Source organism: Mercenaria mercenaria, chromosome 10, assembly GCF_021730395.1.
Source record: "Mercenaria mercenaria strain notata chromosome 10, MADL_Memer_1, whole genome shotgun sequence".
Lineage (NCBI taxonomy): Eukaryota > Metazoa > Mollusca > Bivalvia > Venerida > Veneridae > Mercenaria > Mercenaria mercenaria.
In genome coordinates this window covers 76,196,511-76,214,928 of record NC_069370.1, presented here as the reverse complement: position 1 = coordinate 76,214,928, position 18,418 = coordinate 76,196,511, and the positions used below count along the sequence as shown (strand labels likewise).

At 34.0% G+C, this 18,418-nt stretch overlaps 1 protein-coding gene across 1 annotated transcript in view; it reads right to left on the bottom strand.

Annotated features, from left to right (window-relative positions):
- Positions 1-7,306: 7,306 nt before the first annotated feature.
- Positions 7,307-18,418, bottom strand: part of LOC123560101 (fibrillin-1-like) — a 76,777-nt gene continuing 65,665 nt past the window's right edge. Inside the window, exons 41-49 of the mRNA XM_053517001.1 lie at positions 17,644-17,756; positions 16,981-17,048; positions 16,329-16,486; positions 13,241-13,349; positions 13,031-13,047; positions 11,316-11,439; positions 9,918-10,102; positions 8,463-8,527; positions 7,307-8,262 (exon numbers count right to left, since the gene is read on the bottom strand). Coding sequence (XP_053372976.1) covers positions 8,206-8,262; positions 8,463-8,527; positions 9,918-10,102; positions 11,316-11,439; positions 13,031-13,047; positions 13,241-13,349; positions 16,329-16,486; positions 16,981-17,048; positions 17,644-17,756 — 896 coding nt within the window. The 3' untranslated portion in view covers positions 7,307-8,205. The remainder of the gene's footprint in view (positions 8,263-8,462; positions 8,528-9,917; positions 10,103-11,315; positions 11,440-13,030; positions 13,048-13,240; positions 13,350-16,328; positions 16,487-16,980; positions 17,049-17,643; positions 17,757-18,418) is intronic.

Here is an 18,418-nt window from a genome sequence, read left to right as displayed (position 1 = left end):
TTATACCATTAATTTTATAAAAGAAACATCAAACTATAGGTAAACAATTATAAAACTTAAAATAAAACTGCCCCTATCATTTTTTTCTAGTCTGAAGTAAACGGATTTAATGAGACAGAATTCTAACTCCTAAATTGAAAAATTAAGGTCGAATCCTGCGGGTCTGTTTTGAATTTCGCTCATTTCATTCAAAAAATAACCTTGGGCAGAAGTGCAATCTACCTTCTATTCTTCCACAATATGTAATCTAAAGAATGAAGGCAAAATAGAGAACTTTTACCGCATGTAACTCAGTATTTTTAAAGATGTCTAACTCTACCCCTTCTGTTTCAAAGGTAAATTCACTTTGAACAGCAAGAAATCGCTTATCAAATGATTTTTTTCCCGCTTTTGTACAATAAATCAATAATAAGTCTTGAAAGAAGTAAAATTCTACCAGAAAAAAGGAAAATAAGGAAAAATAAATTAGTCCCAGTGGGGCATGAACCTACGGCCCCCAGAAAATTGCAGTCAAGTAGGTTTATGGTAGGAATTGAATACTCTTCAAAAGGAGGTACTCTATTATGGGCCTAATGCCTAAGCGGTCGACTGGTCTTCACTTAACATTGGTGTTAAGGCCGAGTGTTCTTTATCGTTAAATGGTCGGACGTACAAACAGAAGTCGAAGTGACTGTCATTTATTTAGAAGAGGGTTTGTCTTCGTCCAATAGTTCAGCGATCAGACATTACCATTATGTTAAACATTCATTGTGCAATTAGCCTCGGATTTTCCGTATCTAGGCTTGTGTACTTAGAATGATGGCTTCAGCATCTTAGCGTTGTCTAATATATCGTCACCTCAACGCAACAAAGTCGTATCTTATTATAAATTTATAAGAAGATACGACTTTGTTGCGTTGAGGTGACGATATGTGTCTAAAATAATGTGCCGAAAACCGCATCTAAAAATAATAAGCGGTTACAGAACTACATACGGAGTAACATTACATATTGAACGCCCCTCGAATATTGTTTCTTTCAACTATCATTTCATACTGCATAACAAATACCTCCTGTGCAGTATTAAGAAGAAATAGCTTTAAAAATAAAAAAGATATTCGGCCTTGGTGGGGATTTGTATTGAAAATGTTTGTAGCAGTATAGATTAAAAATGTAGTTTATTCTTTCTTACTGTACATGTTTTGTCCTCTTTAACCATGTAAAGTGTCAATAGTTCAGTGTGATACTCAAATGTTCAATGTTCCAACACTTTGGTTTTAGCAATGGAATTGGCCTGTGTGATATCCGATTTCATATTGTTTCCTGCGCGCTGTTTATGTATGAAATGCACTGCACTACTTTTTGACAAAATTATGACTATTTACAAGGGAGTTCGAATATTCCTGTGCACATTTAAAGCTACTTTCCATAGAATCGCAAGCAATCTTATCATTTGTCTATATTTTCTTTATGGTAAAAAACTATGCAAATAGCAATTATTTTATCTAAATTCCATTTTGTTACTTTGTAATCGCTTATTTACCTCGGGGTACCGAAACCTATTTTTAGAATATGAAATTGGAAGTAGACTATGATAATCGAAAGAGCGCACACTTAGCTGGCAAACAGTAATAAAATGGCTGCCCTAGTGCGCAGTAAGGCTTCTGGGTAAAGAAATTCGGTACTTAACGGCGAATATTCTAATATACGACCTTATATGCGATGAAAATGTTTGTTGGGGGTATATTCAACAGCTTAAACACAAACTGTCAGGGAATGTGACACAATTTGTTATACATGAATTTAAACGTGATGTTAATTTCTTTAAAATGCGTGTAGGGCAACGCGCATACTTTGAGAATGAATAGGGTGTAATAATCAATTTTGTATGTCGTTATCAAGGGAGAAACGCCGTAAGTGAAAAAAATTACTATGCAAGGGCATATGACACCACTTACTGTACACCATTTTAAAGGTATTTATATCGTCTTTCAAATGCTTGAACACGCAATGTTCTATCTTGGGGAAAGTACTTCTAACGGCATTCTCATAGAAGACATAAGGTAGAAGATTGAATAAACTACCTTAATCATACCAGAGATAAAAACCTGGGCCATAATAAATTTGAAAGACAGTAAATATCTTTAAATATCTGTAAAATGATGTATGATGAATTCTGAAAAGGAACCTAAGCCGCACATTTTTAAGCTCCGTCGACCAATAAACGTTAGTGTTTGCAAACGGTGTTACTGCTGTTTCTGTTACTGTTGGCCAAAAAGTGATTATCTTATAACTGTTAAGTGTCGTCGACGACACTTAGTAGTTTACTATTGAAATCTTTGAAAGTAAGCCGAATTATACAGTTATAAATGTTTCACTATTGAAACCAGAATTATTAGACCACGTACAAGTAGAATTACTTTTTTCTATAACGAAATTTAATCAGAGTGTGGAAAGCAGCTTTAATGTAATATTTCAATACAGCTATCTATGACACGGAAAACCCCTAAAATTATGCATGATAAAGCTGCCATTCATGCAAACCCCTGTTATAGATTTAATGGTAAACAGTTTATATACTACTGTCTGCATATCAAAATGCCACATCGCCTTTTTTAATCGATAACATTTTACTTCACGCGGCGATGCTGACTCCGCCCTTTAAGTAAACGTTTTTCCAATATAGTAGACGCAACTTGACCGCCATGGTTGACCTTACGCTGATTATTCATATCGGTTATTTCATTATAGAAATCAAGGGTGCTTAGGGTAGCCGTGTATATTTATATGGAATTAGTTTGTAAACAGTGCAGTATCAAAGTATATATACTTATTAATGGATCGCGATAATTTCATTTTAACGGTACTCGGTAAAATCCAAAAACAGGTAAAGCAGGTGTGTTATCCGATAAGTGGTATTAATTTGTATATTGTAGTATTCTTAACTCAAAATACGATCCTTAATTCCAAAACAGACTTGTAGTCTAGTGGATAGTGTATCGGACATCTATTCTTTTTATGTTTGTATGGTGTAGGTTCGAGCCCTTCTTTTTTTAAAATGATTTTTACTTATTCTATTTTGCAGCTTTTTGTTTATATCGTCTTTTGTATTCTTTCTTTCATTCTTTTTATTTATGTATTTGTTTAAATATTATTGCAATGTATATAGATTCAATTTCTATTCTAATAAGAGATCCTCTGAAAAATTTCAATAAGTACTCATTATAAGTGCACGAGAAAATCAAGATATAAATAGTTTTACATGAATTCTCCAGGTAAAAACATGCTGGAAAAATAAAAAAAAAGTAGCTCGTCCCGTATTCGAACCAGCATCGTAAGCTTACAAATCATACGTGTTAACCACTAAACCACGCCGCAGCTTGCATTGGTTTTGCGATATAAGATATTTGTCATATAATGTGTCCACCTGATTCCCTATTTCATTGTTATGGGTTAATCCGGTATTAGTAAATAAAGGCCACAGTTATCGCGTTTTGTTAATACGTTTGATCAGTTAAAACTTTCCAATACACTAATTTATATTTACACAAAATTATATTTCCTTTTTCACGTGAAGCTCGTTTTACGTACACACCTTTTCAATAATAGGTTGTGCCTCATTATGTATTATAATGCAAAGGTCAACCATCGGGGTCAAGTTGCGTTCACTATACGAGGTAAGTTAATTTATGCAACAAGTTGGTAAAACCACGTGACCGGGATTTTACAAGATAAAAGGTTGATTTAAATGCTGTTAAATCGGACCGGTGTTTAATCGGAATGTAGAAGATACACTAACCGTCATCTAAATTTTACACTAACCGTCTTTAAATTTTAAATGCTTTTTGTCACAAAATATTACATTGAGCATGCGCGCTTCATTTAGGACGCGTTAATGGGATAAAAATGGAACCCTCCAATACATTATAGGTATTTTCCTGCCTTTTGCTGCAGACTTTATTTTTTAAATAATGTATTTCGTGTTTGGCCATCGCAATATAAAATGCGACTGACTCGTGGTCAAGTTGTTGGACTCGTTCAGACTAGGTGGTCAATGATGTCACCATCAATTGACGCCTACACTATATTTATGTTTTACATAAGAAACTTAATGGTTCTAATACCTACAACTTGAGTCCTTCCATTAGAATTTGGTCATTTATCACATCAATGAAGTAATACCTACAACTTGAGTCCTTCAGCTAGAATTTGGTCATTTATCACATCAATGAAGTACTACCTACAACTTGAGTCCTTCAACTAGAATTTGGTCACATATCACATCAACGAAGTAATACGTACAACTTGAGTCCTTCAACTAGATTTTGGCAACTTATCACATTAATGAAGTTTTTACTTTCAAAGACATTATGCACGTGCACGTCCGTGTTTGCGCTGCTGTGGTTTGCGGTTGAGGAAGACTGCGTTTTTGGAGCGTGGCTTTGACTGTTAAACCATGCTTGCTTTTTTCTACTTCCACAAAAACACCCATTTCTCTACTCCTTACTCATATTTGTATGTTGCATATTATTAAGATGTACTTGTTCTTCGACCTTTGAAGAAACTCGTCTGCTATATCTTTCCACTACACTTGATTGCAGACCAACTTTGCGACGCATGGCTCTCTGGTGATGTTTAGGTGCTCTGTGTGTTCTACTCTACCCTACCCTTTCATTTATGACGACGTCGCTGACGTGGGCCGTACAGCATATCCCTTACTTAAGTAAATGCTCAAGGCAAAACCATATTGCAAGGTAACAATATCAGATTTAGAATATACGTTGCAAAGACATTATCTTTCAAAATGATACAGATTTAAAATGTATTTATTGGCTACCTTTGAAGTGATTGCATCAGTCTATGTATTAATTAAACGAATCTCGTACAGTAAGAAACATATAGAAAATATGACATTTGAATTTCGCAATTCACAATTTTCACATTTCCAGTTTTCTAGAAAAAAAGAAAATTATGGAGTAAGAAATGCGATGTTTGCATTTCCTCTTTATAATTTCTACATGTTTCGCAGGGTATAATAAGAAATTCACATATCTCACTTCTCAATTTATAGTTTCTACATGTTTCATTGTGAGTAATGAGAAATAGAAAATGGGAATAGTGAATTGTGATGTCACCTACCTCCGGGCTTTCGTACAATTAGGATTAAATCTTCGTTATGAATTACACTTCCCTTATAGCCAACTTTTAAATTAGGAAGTAAGGACAAAGATTGAATAGGAATAGCTAAGTTAAAAAAGTAACCACCCGTTTTTGGTAAATTTGCAAAAATTAAGAAGTATCAGAAGAGGTTATGACCCCGATTATTTTGAGTCATGGCGCATGCTTCGTGTCAAGCTCTTTTACAGTTGGACGCTATCATCTTTGATTTTTTCCTGTTATGTTCGGTACGTTCCAAGAAGCCACTTGGCGTGGGCTTCATTAATTTTGCATTATTATTGTCTTGTTGTTTTTTTCAAGCCCTTTTGGTAGTTTCTCTGCCCTCTGTAAAGAAATTAAGAATGACGTGGCCCTCTGCAAACGCATCGAGGACATGCAAACTATGTTCAAACTATGGTCATACTAAAAATAATGACAATCTAGCTAGAATATGGTACAAAGCCTGTGTACAGATTGCAAAATTAGTTCTTACCTTTAAAGTAATTATCCTTCACTTCCACGCACTTCCTCAGTCGAGACATTAGAGATGAACGCTGTTTGGTATGGTCTTAAGTAACGAATACTCTCAAATTATCCGAAATAAACTTTCAAGGGATATTGTTTCAACTGACTATTCAAAGGCAGTGCTCCAGTAAACTATTTACATTATTATTATTATTATACCAGATTTATATTGCGCCCTTTTCATGATAAACACGTTCAAAGGCGCTTTACATTTAGCAGACGCAGCCACATAGGGCGCGAAATTTATCCTCTACTAGTACAGACACAGAACGATCTGACTAGAGGGACAGAGTGAGATAAATCCCACAGAACAGACAGAGAGAACTATTTAGATACAGACGTGTCCGACTAACTTGGCTTTCCTAGGAAGAACCAGTGCAGGCCTCTAGTTTGGTGGGAGACACTCAAGAGCATCTCAGAAATGTCCAGTGCCTGGACCGGGATTCTAACCCCGGACCTCTGGATTGACAGTCAAACGTGTTACCACTAGACCATCGACCCACCTAAAGTACATGTAATTGTTTGTACCAGTTATATTTTTGTCTTTCAATGTTTATATTTATCATTACGATGAAACTTTGTCATTCATCTAGAATCTTGTTTCTATGTTGTACTAATCCTACGGCTATATAAAAGTGAATACAGAATATAACTATAATCCAATGTACAGTCGAATTTTATTACATAATTTCATTAAATGTGCCTGTAATCGCTAAAACGAGAAATTTAAATCTTGCTTAAGGTTAAAACAAAACAGAAATTGTGCCAAATAAATTTGCAGTAACTACAGTATTTTTGTATCAGACGTTTGGTCGACTTGTTATAGTTCCTGAATTCAATATGACACTATAAAATACATCCGCATTATGAATGTCGCTAATGTAATTTATAGTCATCACTTTGTCAGCTTAATTTAAATAATCAAATGATTATCAGGACACAATGATCATACTTGCAAATATAAAACCTGCATAGAGGTTTATGTGCATGCTATGGTATTTTTCATAAACGTTTGACCTGTTATCTGTAATAAACATTCGCAAATAAGTCAATCTTAAACGGTAAATAGGTCTAGATACCTTTCCAAAAAGCGCACCCATTTAAAATTTAATAGGATGCTGGGACATCATTATTCAAGATAAGCAAGTGCAATAGATTATAATGTACAAAAAAATAAAAGATAAGAAATGGACTCTCTGGAAGCATTAAGCACAGCGGACATAGCTAGAGACACACATCAAAAAGTAGGTCTATCACATACTGAAAATGTAGTGGTAATATATAGTCGGCGGGTTGCTTCAAATACCCATCAATAAGTTTATTTTGATAACAAATGTATATAAAAGATATTATAAAAGGGAATGGCGAAAAATGTGGGAGGGAAATGCATATTTTTGTCATGAATAGCATTCCATGTCTGTAAAACTCATGAATAATTACGTAACTCATGCGATTTTTTTGTTTTGATAAGAATACGTGCTATCATCTGATTGCTTTAACTTTCTTTTTTTTTGCAGGCACTGATCGAACCGAGAGACAAAGGGAAGTATATAGAAATGTATGAAATTCCGAGGCTTATTCTTATTGAGAAAGACAATATGGGTCCGAGAAAAATAATGTTTTTGCAAATGAACAAGAATAATAATACATTAAAACATTTATTACATATTCTTGAATACATGGTATGAGGATAAAATGTAAATGAAGGAAAGGCTGAATCATATGTTGCCATGGTAAAGGAATGATTGTTATGTATCCGACTAAATACTCGGTGTACACAATGTAAACATAAAGTAATTTGTATAATCCTGATTCTTGTAACGATATATGATTAATATTCAAATAATATAAAATATTCTCAGAAACAATAACAGTTTTCAAATGCGATAGTTGGATAATATTGAGCAAATAGTTGATGGCAAATATCTTAATAGGTATTTGTGAAAACATTTTGCTACTTCTTATAGAAAAAAGGGATAGTTTCTTAAATCACTACATAATAATTATTTACAAGGATATGATTGTAACAAAAAGTTGATTTATTGAAAATGAGTAATTGGTATTCTAAATAAATGAAACTTTTTCAATCAGTTAAAATTACATATTTTTTAGTATATTTCATATTAAATATATCTCTAAAATATTTTTTTCTTAAAATACTTGTTACAGGGTTGAATTCAAAACAATATATATTTTGATACAATTGAAATTTTACCGTCAAAATATATCTATCTATTTTCTAGAGGAAACGTTTTTTGGATCCGATTCCACGTTATTACTTAACTATTTGTTTTGTTTATTTAAGTATCAATGATATAACATTGAATAATATTATGTATTATATATGTATTGTATATAAATGAGAGAGTTTTGTATATGTATGATTCCACTATATAACGTAACTTCTTCTGTTCATTACTCAACTGTTACTTGAAAAGGAAAAGGTTGAAATACAGTTGAAAGAAAATGAGAATTTAAGTTAATATCCTGTTGGTGTTTCAGAGCCATTTTGATTACATTCCTATGGCTTTTTATCATAGCTCTTTAGTTCTCTTCGTAACGTCTGGGTCCTGCATCTACAGTGGGTCGCTTAATTTTGTACTGAAACACATATAATTATGTGTGAACAAGCATATCGAGTTACACCTTTAAAATATTGATTAATAATCTTCCTTTATGTATGATTCGGTTGCATTTAAGAACCACATTATCTTTATTTAAGTGAACTTCCAAAACGTTTTCATAGATGACAGGAAAATATAATAATGCAAAGTTTTGTACATATCAGTCAAGTTTCTTACCGCTCCTCCTGCACCCAACTGACGGAAAAGATAATCCCACGAGAAATTCGTGTTCCTTTCTGGGCCTAAAATAAAAGTACCAAACGACAATAAAACCATTATTTTTTATTCTGTTAATCTTCAAATGACCTCCTTCGAATCGTTTTAGCAGTATTTAAAGTAACCATTTTTGAATGAAAATATTAACTCAAACAAGTGTTTATTACCTTCAATATGAATTGAAAAACAGTTAAAAAGCACTACATTCTCAAAGTTAACAAACATTTATAGGTCGTGCCTGAAAATTGTCCTTATTGAAGGTATGTTTTAATGTTCCAAATATTATGTTATAATGTTCTAGTTATATTTGTCATATATTAACTGCACTCATAACGATTAAATATTTGATATATATTTACATTTCTATCACACATTTCATTCTAAATTTTGGTCTGTTTAAACGTTTTGATTTAATGTAGACTTCAAAACACATGTTAAGAAGATTTAATCTGAAAAATCGACTGTATAGTTAAATTCATGCATCAGCAATGTATGAAGTGTTAAATCTATATTTCAAATGTAAACATTGTATCCTTTCATGTTGCAACGTACGAAAACAATACTGTAAAAGAACATTTTCAGCTAGGTAAAACTGTCGCGAATTTAAAATATAGAGAAATCGCGAAGTTTTATATTCGAGATATTGTAAAAAGTTAAATCTGCTGACTTTTTAATAAACTGGATGGAAATAAAATGTACACATCGTAAATCATTACATTAGACTGTCTACGGTAAAGATCGACCTAGGTTTATTGTATGAATGTTTTTGACACCGCTAATTACCCGTAAACCTTGACGACGATACCTGTAACAAACACCGCAATACATGTAATCTATATCCAGGGGCAAAGATGTCAATGTTTGTTAAATTAAACGCACTGAACAGACACATATATATGCATATGGTTTATTCTGTTCGGCGTAACATTATTCTCCCCTTTAGCTATTACAGAAACAATAAACATAGCCGCTTTTTGTTAATATGGCCATTTCTATTTGATATAATGGGGAAGGTTTGTGTTATGACGAGATTTGCTTGATTTGAATTATATTAATGGGAGTACCTCGCAAATGTAGCGAAAATAAAACCCTCGCAAAAATCTGCTTTTACAGTATTGCTATTGTTCAGTGTCGGGTATAGCAAATTTTGGTAGATAAGTGATTATAATTCAGTTTCATGTATACTAATATACGACAGATCTATTTTTTGTAATTCCATTTTGGATACACCAACATACGACATGCATATTTAGCTGATTACACCATTAAACAACATCCGTTTAGAGTATACTAACCTGACATTGTTATAATACAGTATCCCATCTACCAACATACGGCATCGAAAAGTTCAGTTTTGTGTGTAACATTAAACAACAGACATATTGTTATAATTCCGTTGCGTGTAAACCAACATACCGTTATCATAATCATAGCTTCTGGAGTAGTCGTAGTAACGCTGTGCACTGCCGGTGGAATAATCAGTGTATTCGGGGTACTCCATTAGGTCTGGATGACCACTGAGTGGCCCTGAAGGCATTCTTGTGTTCATTCGGACCGGCATTTTTCCTTCAAAAAGATCACTGTCTCTCTCCTCGTAGCTTCTGTAAAATATTAATTATAATAATGTCTAACTCTGGTCCCCTGTGCCATCCATCCACTATGTCACAGTGATGTGTCTACACACTGAATTGTATGTTTTGTCAAGTTGTAGGGAAATATTATCATAAAATCTAGCTTTATATATATTATTTAATAAATGTTCCATTCAACATTATTATTAAAACAATATATATGATGACCTGTATTGTTCATAATGATTTATGCAGTGACCTGGGTCTGTGTTTTTATAACCTTAGGCAGCACCACCAATTATGATCAGATGTAGTTTCATGTCTCTTGCAGAAACTGTTTTAAAATCACACCCTAATACCTCTGGGACCTCGAACCTTGAATCACTAATCCCCAAAACAAAAGACTCATCTTCTAATCACATGCAATCATATCATGTAAATTGACGATGGCCAAAATTTTCAGCAGTTATTAATCTGAAACCAATTTCTATTTCGAAGGCCTCCAATTATAAACAAATAATTGGCTTCCATGGCCGAGTGAATAAGGTCAGTGACTTCGAATAACATTATCAGACCGTAGACCGACTGTCTTGAAGGAGGCTGCGTTTTTTGAACGTGGGTCTCCTTCCTATATATTTATCCTCGCTTTTCATGAATCGAAAATCTATTGCATACTCTAGCTCAGATTAACTAAAAGCTATCTGTTTTAGGTTTAACAGCGTTTTTAAACACTATATTGTTATATAATAACCGACAGTTAACCTAACCAGGATTCCGGGATTCAGTACAAGTACAAACTTGCTTTCTGCAAATAATGAGGACGACTGATTTCATACACGACGTATTTTATCCAATGGTCGCGGACAACATACGCCTCCCTCTGGGATCGAACTCAAGAGTCCGTTCTCCCTATTAAACTAAACCGGCAGGTTTGTTTACCTTGGAAACCCTTCCTTATTAAGAGAGATCATTTCCTATCATAGATTATCATCCTTATGCATGTAGCATAGATAACAGGCAAAGTAGTACCAAAGTCATGTATAAGAAACACTGTTTAAAGGAATCAAATAACCAGTTGATCAAATAAAAAATAGTACTTACTGGCAGCTCCCCTCTAGAGAAAAAATATCCCACACATCACATGTTTAGAAATTAAGATACAAGGACATATAGAACTGTATAAATGTTCGTCTTTTCTGAAATTATAAAACAGGTTTATTGATGTTTCAATGAAAGTAGTTACCTGTCTCTAGATGAGCGGTGTTCCTTTCGGTAGTTGTAGTACACTATACACAAAACAATCATAGCAACACAGAGGAAGGAAATTGGAATTCCAATGGCGAGACCGAGGATCAGTGGAAGACTATCTAGAAATAAAATACATAACACGGTCATAGCAACGCAGCGGAGGAACACTAGAATTACAATGGCAAGACCGAGGACCAGGAAAATAGTATATATAAATAAAATACGTAATAATCATAGCAACACAGAGGATCAGAGAAGATTATCATTAAATAAAATATATAACACAATCAAAGCAACGCAAAGCGGTGCTTCTTGCGGTAATTGTTGTGATCTTCTAGAAATAAAATACATTACACGGTCATAGCAACGCAAAGGAGGAATACTGGAGTTCCAATGGCAAGTCTGAGGAACAGTGGAAGATTCATTAAAATTCGGAGACATAAAACAATCATAGCAACACAGAGGGAGAAAATAGGAATTTCAGTGACAATACCGAGGGTGAGAGGATGATTGAGGAAGATAAGATTGAGCTTTTCATTACCGGTGAAATCGCCGGACCTAGTCCGGTATACAAGAATCTCTAAAAACAAAATAGATAGCACAGTCATAGCAATACAGAGCAAGTACATAAATAATTTAATGGCAAAACTTGTTGAAAGATTATCTTAAGGTATCAGATCACTAATAGAGAACCTCCTTTTTGAAGAGTGTTCAATTCCTACCATAAACCTACTTTTACTGCAATTCTCAGTGTTTTTTTACTTCTTTCAAGACTTATTATTGATTTCTTGTACAAAAATAAAAAAGATGAATCTTATAAGCGATTTCTTGGTGTTCAAAGTGAATTTACTACTTAAACAGAAGGGGTGAGTTACACATCTTTAAAAATATTGAGTTACACGCAGTGAAAGTTCTCTATTTTGCTTTCACTCTTAGATTATATATTGTGGAAGAAATTTAGGCAGGATTTACGTCTGCCCTAAGGTTTTTTTTAAATGGAGTAAGCAAAATTCAAACAGAAACACAGCATTCGACCTTATTTTTTTCAATGTTGAAGCATGAATTCTGGCTCATTAAATCCGTTTACTTGAGCACCATAGAAAAAATGATATTGACATTTTCATTTTGTGTTTTATAACTGTTTACCAATAGTTTGATGTTTCTTTATATATATATATATATATATATATATATATATATATATATATATATATATATATATATATATATATACACAAAATTTATATATAAAAAAACAGCACGGTAAAGGTTGTTTAAAAGTTGCAAAAAAGTGCAAAACACCGTTACCTTTCAGAATATACCAAGGAAAGGCCATTTTGCAAACATTACTATTAGTGATCTAATACTTTAATATAAAATGAATCAAGGACACTTGTATGAAATTGCCAAGTGAAATTCATAATGCCGCTGAATTGACATATTTACTATATCAATGTTATTCACTACAGAACTGCAAAATAGAGACGTAATAGATATTATATATTAACTTTACTTTGTATTTTCTGTAGCAAACAAAAACGACTGAAACGTTTAATACAATTCGAAGCAAACCGATGCAAAATGGAAAATTAGTTCTCAAGTATCATCTATATCAACATTGTGCAGTTAGCCGTATATCTAATTGCGGTAATTCTTATTGAATGCCATCACTGAACACACTATGACACAAATATCAAACAATATCATTACCTGTTTCTGCTTCTGATCTGAAATTAACAAAAGTATCATGCAGTAATCAATTAAAATATTTAACACATTTGAATTACATTGCTACTGATAAAGAAAACGCTATAAACGGTTATTATTAATTGCGTAATGGGAAGAAACTGTCATTGCTTCTTTGCAACAATAGAAAATAAGTAATACTAAAAGAATATGCAAGTTTATAGCTATACTTACTCGCAGTATGGTTTCCCATCAGTGACAATACATGTCCTTTCACAATTACCGATAGATGCTTCATACACATCGCAGAGGAAAACGTCTGTGTTATCCCCACCAGTTGACACTGAAATTACAAAACAGATTTTTCAAGGAAATTTTGTTTATAATCGCCAAACCGTACTTAGTTTAAAATATACTCCCAACCAAATTTCAAGCAGATTGGTGATTGCATTTGTGAACAAGGACATTATTCGCGAACTTCTGGGACACACCCCGTATGTGTGAATGAAGACGCTTGTTTTAATATTTTTATTGTTATTAATATTATATTGAGTTGTATTAAATATGAACCACGCTAATGCACTTTTATATATTTTTGTCCCGTCGTCTAATGTCCTAGTGATAATTCGTTGCTTGTTGAAATTGGTTAAATACACAATGGACATTACCAAAGTTATTAGCGTTGCATTAAACAAAAACATAGAAGCTTCTGTTCAATCCACATTCAGATTTTTCAAATCGAAACAAGTTGTTTTCAATTAAAATTAATTGTGTGTTGATTGCACACAGATTCACCCACTAATTGTCAATGTATGACCATGTATTTCTTGTTGCGATTAAAATACCCATAGGCCACATTTTACTATACCGTAAGGACACTATTTTTATACTGTATTTATACTAACGAGGACGGTGACCTCACTGATCCTAACTGCATCCGACCTTTTTCTAATTACTACTTAATTAATTCCATGTCAAAAATGGAGCCTCTATTCCACATGAAACTAGAACTGTCAGAGGAGTGATGAATAATACCCCCACGATACGACCTTGTCACAGAAGTATGGCGATCATAAAAAAGAAATGGCCATGGTGGATAATTATGTGAAGTGCCAGAATGTCACAATATACGCCCGTCATAGCAAATTTCTTTACACTAGCACCTGTATTTGCAAATGGGATTTTAATAATTTTGTGGTTGTGTAGTAATTCTTGTAATTCTTTTGTTTTCCTAAGTCCACAAAAAACTCCTTACCATGTAGAGATACCTTAATATACACCTAAAACTTGAAAGTAACATCTATGTTGTACCACAGAAAAGTGGTCTTAGTTTTTCCCTACGGTCAGTTATTTATAGCAACAACAAAGGGAAGTTAATAAAAAAAATCTAAGTCCACACAAAAATCCTAACCAGGTAGAGATAGGTCAAAATACACCTCAAAATTGGATGCAACATGCATGTTGTACTACATTTTTCCCTACGACCCAGTAATAAAAACGTTACAATATAAGCTATTTATAGTAACAACAAAGGGAAGTAATTCTAAACGAGGGACCTGGTTCTTGTGCATGACACTCCGTCTCATGATGGTAAACAGTTGTGCAAAGTTACATCAAAATCCCTCCACAAATGAAGAAGAAATGCTCCGGACAAAGTAATTCTTATCTGACCGTTGACCTCTAAGTTTGACCTTGAACTTTGACCTAGGGACCTGGTTCTTGCGCAAGACACTCCGTCTCATGGTGGTGAACATCTGTGCCGAGTTACATCAAAATCCCTCCATGTATGAAGAAGAAATGCTCCGGACAAAGTTGTCATCCGTGTATCCTTTGACCTCTAAGTGTGACTTTGACCTTAAACCTAGGGACCTGGTGCTTACGCACGACAATCCGTCTTATGATGGAGAACAATTATGCCAAAATATATTAAAATCCCTTCATGCATGAAGAAGAAATGCTCCGGACAAAGTCATTATTGAATTTGACCTTCGACCTCTAAGTGTGACCTTGACCTTAGACCTAGGGACCTGGTTCTTGCGCATGACACTCCATCTCATGATGGTGAACATTTGTACCAAGTTACATCAAAATCCCTCCATACATGAAGAAGATATGCTCCTGAAAAATTTTTGGACGCCGCCCGCCCGCCATGGACGTTCCCATAATACGTCCCGTTTTTCAAACGTACGTATAAAAAGTTGTGGTTTTTAGCCAATGTCAAAGTCGAACTTGTCCTATATTTGATGATGTTACACCTGTTTATCAAAAATTGTTTAAATCTGTAAACCCTTTCACGAGTTATTGTCAAGAAACTATGAGTTTGGCAAATTTTAAATTGGAAAGGGGCAATAACTACGTCAAAATATTGGTGGTTTGTAGCCAAAGTCGAAATTGACCTGTTTTTTATGATGTTACATCTGTGTACCAAACTTTCTTTAAATATGTCAATCCTTTCATGAGTTACTGTCCAGAAACCATGCGTTTGGCAAATTGTAAGTTGGAAAGGGGCCATAACTACGTCAACAATTGACGGTTTGCAGCCAAATTTGAACGTGACCTGTATTTTATGATGTTACACCTGTGTACCAAAATTTATTTAAATCTATCAATACTTTCATGCGTTATTAGGCGGAAACCATAAAAACAAACGTACCGAGGCAAGCTCACTCCTATATACCCCAATTTCGTTTAAAATTGTTCAGTTTTCCGGGGTCAATAGAGGTTCGGTCTGGAAAAATTGAAGAGAAGGGTCCCGGTTTACAGGGGTTTATATCCAATGAAATAATGAAAAATTTCGGGACCGCAAAATGTGTTCCGTTTGGAGGTGTTTCCGGTATTCCTGGGGGTTATTGTATATATCATGTTTTCATCCGAGCTTTGAAAAGACCTGCTACTGAACAGAGGATAAAACAGTTTATAATAATTTGTGTTACTCAATATCTCATCTCAACAATTAAACCCTTTTAAATTATTGAACAATTTGTTTAAACTTTAGCGCTGTTCGTTAGCAACAGCACTTTAGCTATGTAACGGCGAACTGTTATCCTAGCCAGTGTCCCTATACACTGTTCCAGTACTAAGCCGTTTTCTGCAAGTATAAAATCTACATAATTCACAGCTGGAGGACGAATGATTTTACGCACAATGTCTTTTATCAAATCGCAACGGAAATCATATACGTTGCCGGGGGCTCTAACTCGCGGCTATGCGATTCGTAGATCCACGCTCTCTCTATTTTGCTAATCTTGCGAGCAAACAATTGAATAGAGATTAACATTAATCGAATAGTTATTGTTTGCCAAAAGTAATATGAATCACTAACCTGAAACGTTGTTTACTGTCAATGCACTAGCGGTTGCATTTTCACTGAATATCTGAAGTGTCTCTTGAGAACTTGCTAACTTTGCATTGGCTACAGCAACGCTTGGCACTGCTGATGTTGGTACAATGACATCATATTCCGCGATCAGACTGCCATTCCTTTAAGATGAGTAAAATGACATGAACCGATTTTTCCATAATACACTCTACCAAAAAAGTAGCTTTTGACTAACATATAACGCTTATCGGACAGGGGTATGACATAAAGCAATCTCTTCTTATACTTATGTAATATTGATTCCCTTCACAGTTTACTTTTATAACATGGTAAACTTTTCGGTAGTACAGCCAGAATTTCAAAAGAATGCATTTTACAGAATGAAAGTTCATTGACTGAAAAATGAAAACGAAAATTTAATAACTTTAACGTATTATCAGATAAGTAGTTAACCTTAACATAGAGCAATACGCATAACAAGAGTTATGACTCTTGATCTTCTAGTTTAAGTGCTGATAATAAACAAATCAATAAAGTTTCAAATTTATCATTGTATAGATGAGCTAAGTTTCTAACAAAGCATTACTTTTCCAACACTGCATTTCACTCTATTTCGTGAGGCGCCGTAGCAAACAATAACTACTAATCTACTCACCTTATGTTTTTAATGAAAATGGAAAATATCGTTCCCACTGGTAGAGATCTTCTGTACATATTTACTAGCTGTAAAAAAGATCAATATATTGTATGAGGCGATTATAGACAACTTAGATATATAGTTAAAACGTTTCATTATAAAACAACATTTTGTGATTGCTCTTGTTCTCAAGGGTCATAATACAGTTATGTTGCATATTTCATAACAGTCCCAGCCGAACAAAGTCTGTTATTACATTTTGTTTGATTGTATTGTGTAATGCAAAGATTCACTATTTGTCGTAGTAAAAGGGTGACTCAGTCTCGACATCAAATTAATGAGAATTATTTTCAGCTGAGCCAAAGGCAGGTATCATGCTTATCTCCCCAAAAACTAATTCTAGGCCGATACAGCTGGCAAAGGTACCAGTCTTATAATTTGATATTAATTACAGTGCCAAGCACTGAAACTTATCGGATATCAGTAGTAGTTGGAATTCTAACCCAGATTGCTACAACAGTAGCTCAACCTACTTAACAAAGCGACATTGACTCAGTTTATGCTGTCAGAGGAATTTGTTGTAGACTTTTTTACTGTTTTTGTTAATGTTTATGTTTGTACCTTCCGACTAATTTTACAAATGTTAGCATTTATCCATTCTAGTTAAGGATGAGAACTTACTGCTTTGTGGACTTCAGTCTTGTACTCTTGGTATGTCTCATCAACGTTTAGATCGACCCCTGCCGATAATGTGAGGAATAGTGTCAAGACGACATCTACCTTTGTATTTCCATCTAAACGATAAAAGAAGAAAATAATTTACAGACTAATATGTTGAAGCCCAAAGGGCAAAAATGTCGAGCCTATTATTTGTTGACACACCGCCTGAATGAATAAAACATTTCAGCCAATTAAAACTAGTTTCATTTCAATATCTTGACTGAAACTAATGATCATCCACACAACAAAATAATTCTAAGTGCACAAAATTTTAACCAGGTACAGATAGGTCAAATACACCTAAAATTTGATGTATCGTCCATGTTGTACCACAGAAATATGGTGCTGGTTCCGTATGACCAATAATAATATAAAAAATAAGCTATTTATAGGAACAACAAAGGGAAGTTATTCTAAACAATATAAGTCCACCGAAAAAGTATTTCTCAGTCCACAAAAAATCCTTACCAGGTACAAATATGTCGAAATGCAACTACAAATTTGAGGTACCCTCCATGTTGTACCACAGATAAGTGGTCTCGTTTTTCCCTACGGCCAATAATAAAAAAAGTTACAAAATAAGCTTCTTAAAGTAACAACATTGGGAAATAATTCTATAAAAATGAAAAAAAAAAGAGTGATCAATGCATATCAAAGTTATGAACTTAGACCTCATAAGACATTTGTCCCCTACGTGTGACCTTGACCTTTGGGGCCTGGGGTTTGCGCATGGCAC